Source organism: Tamandua tetradactyla, chromosome 15 (genome assembly GCF_023851605.1).
Source record: "Tamandua tetradactyla isolate mTamTet1 chromosome 15, mTamTet1.pri, whole genome shotgun sequence".
NCBI classification, from domain to species: domain Eukaryota; kingdom Metazoa; phylum Chordata; class Mammalia; order Pilosa; family Myrmecophagidae; genus Tamandua; species Tamandua tetradactyla.
This window is the reverse complement of record NC_135341.1, coordinates 44577019-44588198: the sequence shown is the minus strand read 5'-3', so window position 1 is coordinate 44588198 and position 11180 is coordinate 44577019. Positions and strand designations below refer to the sequence as shown.

The 11180-nt window shown below is 40.2% G+C and overlaps 1 protein-coding gene across 4 annotated transcripts in view; it reads right to left on the bottom strand.

The window, feature by feature from the left end:
- CCDC13 (coiled-coil domain containing 13) overlaps nucleotides 1-11180 on the bottom strand; it is a 70319-nt gene that overhangs the window by 10150 nt on the left and 48989 nt on the right. For 3 of the 4 annotated variants that reach the window (XM_077129649.1, XM_077129648.1, XM_077129650.1), the window contains exon 13: nucleotides 9840-9962. In XM_077129649.1, the coding sequence (XP_076985764.1) occupies nucleotides 9840-9962 (123 nt within the window). Of the gene's footprint in view, nucleotides 1-8465; nucleotides 8544-9839; nucleotides 9963-11180 lie in introns of all 4 variants that reach the window. The other variant, XM_077129651.1, reaches the window with a different exon arrangement.

Below are 11180 nucleotides of genomic sequence, written 5' to 3'. Positions count from 1 at the left end.
TGGCTGTCACAGTATTGCCTCTAAGGCTTTGATTCCAGTCAAATCTACATGTTATCTTGACAACTGTTGAAAGGAAGTGTCTTGGGAAAATATGCTTTAGGGCAATGACCACTGCCTTCCCTGACTCTGCTACCATCTCCTGGATAGCCCCAAGGTGAGGCCCAGCTCCTGGAGCTTCCACTCAGAGCTTCCATTCTGAGGAACACTGCCCCTCTGTCAAAAACCAGGCCAGGACCCATGAGGAATAACCATTGTGTGCATACCTGGTACCTGACACTGTTCTGAAAGCTTTATGGCTATTAGTTCATTTAATTTTCACAACAACCCAAAAGACAGGCACCATCACTAAATCTACTTTACTGCAAGAAGCTGAGGCCCAGAGAGGGGAGATGACTTGCCTGACCTCACACAGCTATAGTGTGGTAGAGCCAGGATTTGAATCAGGCAGTTGATGTCTTGGCCCTACTGGGTCACACACTTTGGGACAGGCTGCAGGCCCAAGGCTGAGCTGAGTAGTGACCCTCCAGGATTGTGTCTATCTTGGTGCAATGTGTTGGCCAACTGCCACCAGTCTGCTAGGAAAAAAAGCGGCCCCTTACTGTCCACTGCCTGCCACATACAACCTGCTGCTACAAAGAACCATAGAGGGTCTGGGGCTGGGAGAACTGGGAATGTAGTGAAAGACAAGCAGGTAACCACAAACGACTGGCCATTTAAGGAGAAAGAGGCTGGAAAATCAGAGCAGGTGGCACTCCTGTTGATGTAGACTTGGCAGAGACAGGAGAAAGAATCTTAAAAATGCTTCAGTATTTTTTCTATAAGATTTGAAAATCATTGTAAAAAAGCTGAGAGTGAGAAAGAGCTCTTAAAAGTAAAAAAAGGAAAAAGAAAAAGTATTTCTGAACATAAAACTATCATCAGAAACACTGAAAAATAAAATGGCCATGGTGATGATAAAATTAGAGATCTTGAAGATAAATTGGAGGAATTATCCCAGAACACAGAGTAAAAATAACTCAAATAAATGGCAACTATTAGTTGCTTCTTGAAAAGACAAGATAAATGGAGGATAGAATTAGAGGCTCTTCTATCAAAATAACAGGAATTTCAGAGAGAGAGAAAAGAAAAGTAGAGAAGCCATATTGAGAAAATAATAAAAGAAATGCTCCCTGAGTTAAAGACAGACCTATTTTTTCGGACCAAAAAAGATCACTGAGTGTCAGGTACTGTGGTAAGACACTGTATAGGCATTATTTTATTTAATCAAGAGGGCACACTGACAGTATTTAAGAAGAGACAGAAAACCTAAATGTTAAAAAAAGATCATCAAAGATCTATCTCTGAGAAAGGCATCAGGTCAAAAAAAACCTTCTCAAGAAAGTTCTACATAACCTCCAAGGAAATTATTATTCTTGTAATCTGAACAGTCCACCACATTGTAAAAAATGGGCAGCTTTCTCTTCCTAAAAATCTATTTTAAAATCTGACTTCACAGTTAATGACAGGGTATATGTGTTAGTTTCCTATTCCTGCGTAACAAATTGGTACAGATTTAGTGATTAAAACAACACAAATTTATTATCTCATAGTTTCTTAGGTCAGAAGTCTGGGCTTGGCTTAACTAGATTCTCTGCTCAGGGTTCCACATGGCTGAAATCAAGGTGATCAGGGTTTCACATGAAAAAAGGAGTTGCTATGTCATCTGAGGGCTGGGTTGCTCTTTCAGGTTACTGGCGGAATTCATTTCCTTGATTGTCAGACTGTGGTTCCTATTTTCTTGCTGGCTATAGATTGGGACATTTTCAGCTACCTGCTCGTGATTTTTTCACAACATGGCATTTGCTCCTTCCAGGCCCACAGGAGAATCTCTGTGCTGCTTCAACTCTCCAAATTCCTGTACCTCTGCTCTTTAGGTTCTGATTTAAAGGGTACATTTGATTAGGTCAGGCCCAACCAGATAATCTCCCTTTTGATGAACTGAAAGTCAACTGTTTGCATTAATTACCTTAATCATACCCACAAAGCCCTTGTTGTCACCTAAGTTAACATAGGGGAAGACTATCTCTGTTCATGCGTTTTGCCCACACTCAGGGGAGGGAAGTATTTAAGGGTGAGGAAATCAAGGGCCCAACTTAGAATTCTGCCTACCACAGTAAAAATAGAAGAAAAAATAAAGAAAATAAGATCCAGTGGTATTTAAGAGAATAACACAACATAGCTCTAGGAATGCAAGGCTTATTTGACACTAGAACTGTAAGATTTAACATTAGAATAAGGGTTAAAGAAGAAATCACGTGATCCTTTCAACAGATGCTGAAGAAGCGTTTGGTAAAATCATTTGCCATGTCTGACTAAAAAAAAAAACCTCAAAGTAAAATGGGAAGGGATGGAAAATCTGATTTTAAAAGACATAATAAAAACGTTTGATTTTAAAAGACATAATAAAGTCTTTTAAAATCAGAAACCAATAACCCATCATTAGAGGAATGGTAAATAAATCTTTATGGATTTGCACAATAAAATACTATATAACCATAAAAATAATATGTACTGACACAAACAGAATGTATGTGATAGACTGTTAAATGAAATAAGTATCAGAGGAATATGAATAATATATTACCTAATTTAAATATTTATAACAAATAAAAATAGATAAATACTAATGCTAATATAATTCAGCTGATGAATTGGAAACAAAGAGGAGTATGCAGCAAATGACTAGGTTATTTGTGGGGCAGGGGCTTTCATTTTTCTGTTATATATTTCAGTATATATGCATTTTGTTTAACGTTGTGTTCCAATTGTAATAGAGGAAATAATAAAAGAAAACAGCAGCAAACACCATGTAAAATGGTAAAGCATTTTATGAATTCCTAAAAATTTAGAAACAACCAAACTCTTGATTTGTCCTGTTCTACTCCCAAATGCCTTCCCAATCTCAATAAATGTCATCATCACTCATGTAGCTAGCTGCTCAATAAAAAAAACCTTGGAGTCATTTTGCTTCCTCTTTCTTAATTTTCAACTTCCTAACCATCAGCAGGCCCTATAGCTTTTCCTCCAAAGCCAGCTCCTTCTCACTCCTTCACTAGTGGCTGGTCCAAGGCTGCCTCTCCCGCCTGGCCTTTCCAGATATCTGTCTTCCTACAAAACTTCTCAGATCCTCTGATATTTAGATTATCCTCTTTTGACCAGCCTTCATCCTCACCAATTTTTTCTTCTTCAATTATTAACTGGTTTCACGTTGCTAGATCCTCATTTGTCAATGGCTTTGAGTGTGATTCTAACAGTTCTCCAACATCATCTACATTGAACTTGTGAAATTCCAAATATTTTGAAAGCTGTCTTACTTCTAAATTGATTTTCTTCTAAATTGATTTTCACTGGGTTTCAAGAGTCTCACCAACTTGACCTAATGCCAGTGTAATCTTGATTATTAATTTGTCAGGTCATTAGTGAATGTTTTTATATTAAAACGTTTGCTCTCCTGGGGACAAACTGTGCTGAATGCTCATAAGGAATACTCAGATAATGAGGCTCCACATACCCAAGAATTAACACATATGATACGAGATTTTTATGAAGACATACATACTATTTTATCCATAATATATAAAGTGTTTTTATAAATCAAGAAAAATGTAAACAACTTGCTAAAAATGTGTCATGGTATAGACAGACAGCTAACAGAAAAGAACATGTAAAAGGCTATGAACATATGAAAAATCTCCTCATCCTCTATTTTGGTCATAGAAAAGCAGATAAAAACAATAACATACAAGTTTTTCTGTTTAGTTTGGCAAAGACGTTAAAGATTGATAAAATTTCGTATTGGTGAGGTTTTGAGAAAATGGTCAATAGTTCAAATTATTGGTAGAAATCTAACTTGATTCATTTTAAAAGGGCAATTTGCCATCACCTGTAAACATTTTAAATGTGAAAATTATTTGATTTAGCAATTCCATTTTTAGGAATTCATGATACAGAAATACTCCCACAAGGCATAAAAATGTGTTAAGTATGACTCCATTTTTATAATGTATGTGATACATATGTCTCTCTGTGTGTCTCTGTGTGTGTATGTATGATTGGATGTGTAAAACATTTTGGATAACAGTTTTTCTCTGAGGAATAAGGAAGTGGGGGTGAGGAAAGGAAGGTTTTTGCAATAAGTATTACGTTTCCAACAGAAAAACTAATAAAACTTCCAATAGTGTAAGGTGGGGGTTTTACTGACAATGTGAGGGCAGAGGACATACATTTGGGCTCCTAAAAGGCAGCAAGCTGAAAGTGAGTTTTCTGCATAAACCCAGAAGCCTCATAAGAGTGCCTCGTCTGTGGTAAGAGGACTAAGAAAATACCATCTGCAAGTCCAGGGAAGGGTAAGGAAGCTTATGATCTACCAGGGTCTTAATTGCGGGAGAAATTAAGAGAAATTGAAATACAAGGCCAACTTAAGAGAAATTGAAATACAAGGCCAACACTCATGTGTTCAGGAAATCCTAAGCCAATAAATTAGCATAAAGTATAGATCAGAGACCACTGAAATGCCAAAGGTGCCACAGAAACAAAAGCAGAAACACCTCGTAGTAGCACTTTCATAACCTGAGCCCCTTAAGACTCCCACAAGAAAAAAAAATCCACTGACAAGGTCACAAAAACAACCCCAAAATATAAACCACACAGGGAGATAATTTACCACACAGGCAAGTCAACAGATATTACTTAGGATTATAACTAATGAAGATAGAACAATTTTAAAGGGACTAAGTATATTTAAAAATATTAAAAAATAAAGGCAAGAAATCTTAATGAAAAAACAAATGCCCTAAGAAAGAGAACAGGAAGAGTTACATGCAAAAAAGAACAACTAGAAATGAGAAATATGGTTATTAAAATTGGTTTTCATAGCAGATGAAGTGCAACTCAAGAGATTTAGTGAGCTGGAAGACAGATTTGAAGAAATTGCCAAGAATTTGGCCTGAAATATTAAGAGGGGTCAAAAATGGTGGAGAAAATTGAGCTGTGTTCTAGTAGTCTTGAGTCTTGAAGACAATTGTACGACGATATAACTTTCACAATGTGACTGATTGTGAAAACCTTGTGTATGATGATCCTTTTATCCAGGGTATGGACAGATGATTTAAAAAATGGATAAAAAAATAAACAATAGGAGGGATGAGGGGTAAAATAAATTGGGTAGATATAAATACTAGTGGTCAGTGAGAGGGAGGGGTAATTGGTATGGGATGTATGACTTTTTTCTTTTATCTTTTTATTTCTTTTTCTGGAGTGATGCAAATGTTCTAAAAATGATCATGGTGATGAATACACAACTATGTGATGATATTGTAAGCCACTGATTGTATACCATGTATGGACTGCACATGTGTAAAGATTTGTCAATAAAACTATTTTATTAAAAAATAAGCATTCATTAAAAAAAAGCAGTGGAGAAGAGAATAACATATGTCGACTAGGAGTTTTAGATGAAAAGAACTGAGAGAATGGAGGAGAGGCAATACATGAAATTTCATACATGAAATGCCTGATTATTTTCCAGAATTGAAGTCCTTGGTTTGAAAGAACACACCCATTTCTGAACAAGAAAAAAAATTTTTAAATCTATTCTTAGACACATCATAGTGATATTTTAAAATATCAAAGACAAAAAGACTATCTGAAAAAATATCTAGAGAAAGGACATTGTTGACAAAGGAATGACAAACTGATAGATTTCTTTTGAGCAACAGTTGGATGTTAAAGACAATGGAAAAATACCTTCAAAATGCTGAAAAAATATATACCCATTTATCTAGAATTTAAAAAGAAAGGCAGAATAAAGACATTTAAAAATAGTTTACCATTTACATGCCTTCACTGAACTAAAGGACGCACTTCAGTAAGAAGGAAACTGAACCCAAAAGAAGGGTTGAGGTGTAAGAAGCAATAATGAGCAAAAAAATTTTTAAACACTGTAATAGTTTGGAGGCTGTATATAATAACCCAGAAAGGATCATGTTCTTTTCATTTATTCCTGTTGGTGTAGACCTATGTGGGTGGGATCTTTTGACTAGGTTATTTCAGTTGAGATATGATCCACCCAATTCAAGATGGTCTTAACCCTTTTACTGGAATCCTTTAGAAGAGGATAAAATGTACAGAAGCTAAGAGTCGAAATAAGAGAAGTTCAGAGAGAAACACCCAGAGAAATTTAGAGCGAAAGTCACAGACAGAGAAGCCAGAAGCTGAAACAATGAGACCTGGGAGAGAAGGACAAGCATGTGAGCCATGTGCCAGGCTATCTGACAGAGGAGCCCAAGTTCGCCAGTAACCAGTCTTCAGAGAAGGAATTGTCTTGATGTTTTAATTTGGACGTTTTTCATGGCCTAACAACTGTAAGCTTGTAAATTCAAAAATCCTCATCGAAAAGCCAACACATTTCAGGTATGTTGCATTTCATCAGCTTTAACAAATCAAAACAAACACGGTACAGATAAGTATGGACTAGTTTGTAAAAGATGAATTTGGAGAGTTTAATTTCAGGGAGGGTTTTTTTTTTAAAAAGATTGTGGAATATAAAGATTAGAAAACAATAACATTGAAGACACAAGTGGGAAAATCAGAGTTAAAACTTGAATTCAAAATGTATTCTATTGCTCAGGAGGATAAAAAAGAGACTCATTAACTTTAGACCTGCTAACCTGAATTTTATGTTAAAAGTTAAGGGTAAGCAGGCGGGCCACAGTGGCTCAGCAGGCAGAGAGTTCTCGCCTGCCATGCCAGAGAATTGGGTTCGATTCCCGGTGCCTGCCCATAAAAAAAAAAAAAAAGTTAAGGGTAAGCACTAAAAGGCTGGAGGTAGAATGTATAACAACCAAACTAGTACAGAAAAAGAAGGGAAATAAAGAAAACTGGATCAATACATTATAAGGGAGACGAATAGAGACAAAGGAGCAAAGAAAAATCATGACAAATAGAAAACAGTTAAGTTGATCAAATATTTCCAAATATTCCAATAAATGCAAATAGATTAAACTCTACTGTTAAAATATGGAAATTTCTAGATCGAATATTTAGCCAGCTATATGTATTTTTTGTGTGTGTAAGAGGCATACTTAGTGACTTTTGCCATGACAGACTAATCAGACCAGCTCTTCCTATCGTCAAGAACTAGAAAAATGGATAAAATATAAGAAATAATGATTTGTCAGACATGGATAACAGGAACTCAGGACTGTGATCCTTGAGAAAAGAGAAACAAATGACATGAGCTCTACAACTGTCCTGGCTTTCTGCCTGAGGTACTTTCTGGCTACAGTACAGGAAGGAAGAATCCCAAGCAAAGCATAGTGGTCTCAGCCAGTTAAGGAGAAGAGTTGGAGAATGGGAAGTCTGAGGCTGTTGGAATTTGTGGGGCAAGTATAAGAGAGGAGGAAGCTACACAGAGAAAGTCTTCCCTATGTGCAATACAGAGATAGATTCTCCAGATAAAGAAAGGAGTAGATATCAGTGAACTCTGAGAAAGGAAGGTCTTTCACTTTGTGTGGAAGCTTGGCATGGAGTGAGAAATACAGATAGGTTTGGAGTGTGTGCGTATGGTAAAGGGAGTCTGAGTGCAGTGCAAAGACCTTCCTTGTTAGAGCCCAGGGAGGTAGTAATATCCAAGAGTGGAAAGGGCATGTGTCTTAGCTGATGGCAGCCTCACAGAGCTTCCCCATACTACAGAATGATAAAGAGCAGGAGTGAACCCAAGGATCCAAAAAGGGCATGGATGGGTATCAGCTGAAAGAGCCAAACCATTTCATGTGTATGAACGAGAACAAGCGCCTCCTTAAATTTTATGTCCTTGGCACTGTGCTTGCCTTATCCTAATCTCAACCTTGTGTGGAGAGGTCTGGAAGATGATACCAAACAGGAAAGAGAGGCACTCCAGCTGAGCTTCTGGCTACATGGGACTGTAAGAATGACTCTAGCCAACATTATGTGGGGCAGAAAACTTACCCAGTCAATCCACAGAAACATGAGCAAGACTAAGCCATTGTGTTTGAGCCGACTAAGTTTGGCATGGTTTGTTATACAACAATTGATAACAGAATCACTTTGGCTCACAAAATCCCCCCAAAGTCTGGGGCAACTCAAGGGCAATCATAGAGAAAGACTGAATTGAGTCTGTTTCTGCTCTTTAATAGACTGGAGGCTTGTACTAGCCATTAAAGTTCAATTATAGAGAAAGAATTAATGTAACTTTTCTCACAAACCTGAGTATGTCTGAAATTCATCCCCTCTCTATGTATTACTAGGATGAGAAAAAATTAAAGCTGACTACTTCACACTGCTTAGTGAACATCTATTGGTTTTGCCTTCCCAGTACCCCTAACTCCCTTTTTTGTAATGGTACTCCATTTTTCTCTTTGGGAAACTCGTCCTCCTCCATTTTGTGAGCACCTGGATGTACTTACCCATCCTGCATCTTGAGGTGGACACGTGAGCAACACAGGGCCAGCTAGACTTTCTCTCCAAAGTTCGCTGCACAGGAACTGAAAGCCATTGGGTCTGCATCATTCTAGTGGGCCAGGAGACCACCTGATGGGTCCTGCTACTAAAACCCCTGGACCCTCTTGGGCTCCTCTCCTGCCCTGCACCTTGAAATCTGTCAGCTACCCAGCACTTTCAAAAAATTCCCTTTCACTTAATTTAGTCAGAATTGGTTTCTGTTGTCTGCCACAAAAGAGCCCTGACTGATACATATGACCCGTTAGGGCAGAAACTCAGTGTGGAGGTCATATGGTTTGGCCATGTGTTGGCCTGAGCACCCACTATTCTTGCCAAAAGGGTCACTTGAGTGAGGAGCACTGATTTAGCTGAGTTAAAATCTGTCAACAACTCTTTGGAGAAACCCATGCTGCCACATGCTTCCCTGCCCCTGTATGCAGAGAAGGCTCAGCTCCCGCACCTATCAGCAGCTTCTGTCCTTCGTAATTGCAGATGTAACCCTAAGCCTGTGTCTTCTTTCCACCAAACCCTCCAACAGAGCCAAGTACCATGCCAGGCACATCAGAGATTTAAATTTCTGGTGGATTGATTTGGCTGATTTAACTACTCTAGACAGATTCCCATAGGCCATGCAACGGTCCATTTAGATATTGTGGCAGTTTGATGTGCTTAGTTTTTCAAGCTAATTCATTCCTGTGGGTATAAGCCCATTGTTAGTACGACCTTTTGATGAAGCTACTTCAGTTTAGGTGTGACCCACCTCATTTAGGATGGGTCTTAATCCTCTTACTGGAATCCTTTATAAATGGGATGAATACAGAGAGATGAAAAAGCCACAGAAGCAAGAAACTGAAAGCAACAAAACCCAGAGGAGAAGGGAGAGACCAGCATATGCCGCCATCTGCCTTGCCATGTGGCAGAGGAGCCAAGGATTACTGACAGCTGATCTTTGGAAAGAAAGCAGTGCCTTGATGATATTTTGATTTGGACATTTTCTTGGCCTCAATCTTTAAATTAATAAATTCCCATTATTTAAGCAGAATCATTTCACAGTATTTGCATTAAGCAGCCTAGGAAACTAAAACACATGTACAATAAGTTAGGGCTGTCCCTGGCGGGAAAACCATAGTGCTTCAAAGCTGTGGAACACTTGGGTGGGTATATGAGTCATGGCTGAGAACACCCTGGACAAATACTGTGGGAACTCAGCTCTCAGGCGATGGGGGCCCAGACATGGATAGGGCCTGGCCCCTGACCAAGGGGGATTCCCTCATACCAGGCTGTCCATTCCCCATCCCATGCATGCCCCTGAGAGAGTGTCCCTGGTCCATATGCTTTACCGTTTCTGCAGGACAGTCACAAACTCGGTGAGCCGGTCACGCTCCACCTCAGCAGCCTGCCAGAGGGCCTTGAATTCTGTTACCTGGGCCTGCCAGCCCTTTTGCTCTGGGGAGTCTGAGAACCTGAGGACCAGGATGGGGACAGAGAGCAGAGGTCATCTGAGGGGTGACCTGAAGCTACACACTTACCAGGAGTCCTGTGATGGTGAGAGGGCCTGGAGGGACATTTAAGAGTGCTCTGAGACAGCCCCTTCTGGCTCTCATCTGGCCAACTTCTTTGTACTCCACATGTCCTGGCCTTGTTGAAGTCCATCAGGCCTTGCTTAGCTGTCTCCAAAGCCAGATACTACCAGGGCTGGGGCTCCGCTGACACCTCTGTTTATCTGATCCTCCTAGAATTAGTCTGGCTACTATGGAAGCTGGCTTTTGGGGACCTGGGGATGCCTCTGGGGTCTTATCACCATGCCCAGTGCCAGGTTGGCCCAGTCTCTACTTCCCTGCTACCCTCCCCTCCCCCAGTCTTCCTGCATCTCCTGGCTTGGCCCCAAGGCTGAGTCTACTTCCATGGAGGCTAGACACCTTGGCTTTGTGACTTGGCCTGGTTTTTCCAGCCTTGACTCACCACTGCCCTTCACTGCTCCCCTCTCACTCCAGGCCTGCCTCCCAGTCCCCTACCTGACCCCAACTCCCTAGAGTCCATGTGTGAGTCTCAAGCTCCTCTTTGCTTTGCCCACTGCCTTTCCCAGTGATACCTTGGATAACCCAGGCTTGCTTTTCTAGCATGGCAGGGCACAAGAAGGCACACAGAGGGGGCAGGATACTGAGCCCTGGGCTGGGGCCTGTGAGCCCTCGGTTCTTGGCCTAGTCCTGAGGCTGACCTGACCTGGGTCTTGGGAAGGTGTTGTCTGTTCTCTGGGCCCCAGTTCTTCCTCTGAACTTTTTGGTTGAGGTAGGCTCTGAGGACTGCAAGACCCCTTTCTGTTCTGACTCGTAAGTATGTTCTAAAACCTTACTACTCAAAGTGTGGTCTCTGAATCAGTGACTTTGGCATCACCTTGAAGCTTGCCAGAAAAATGAAAAATCTCAGACTTTATTCTAGACCTGCTGAGTCAGAACTTACATTTTAACAAGACCCCAAGGTGATTTGAGCACACATTTGTGTGCTGTTTGAAAAACCCTGCTACAGGCTCCCTCTGTGATTCTCAAATGTGGGGGCAAAAGAAGCAGGAGGGATGGACTGATTTCCCTACTCTGTCCAAACTCCAGGAACCTCACTGGAACCACCTGAAGGGACTGGGTTAAAACCATGCCAGTCCTCATAGGCATACTGTTTGCAACCAC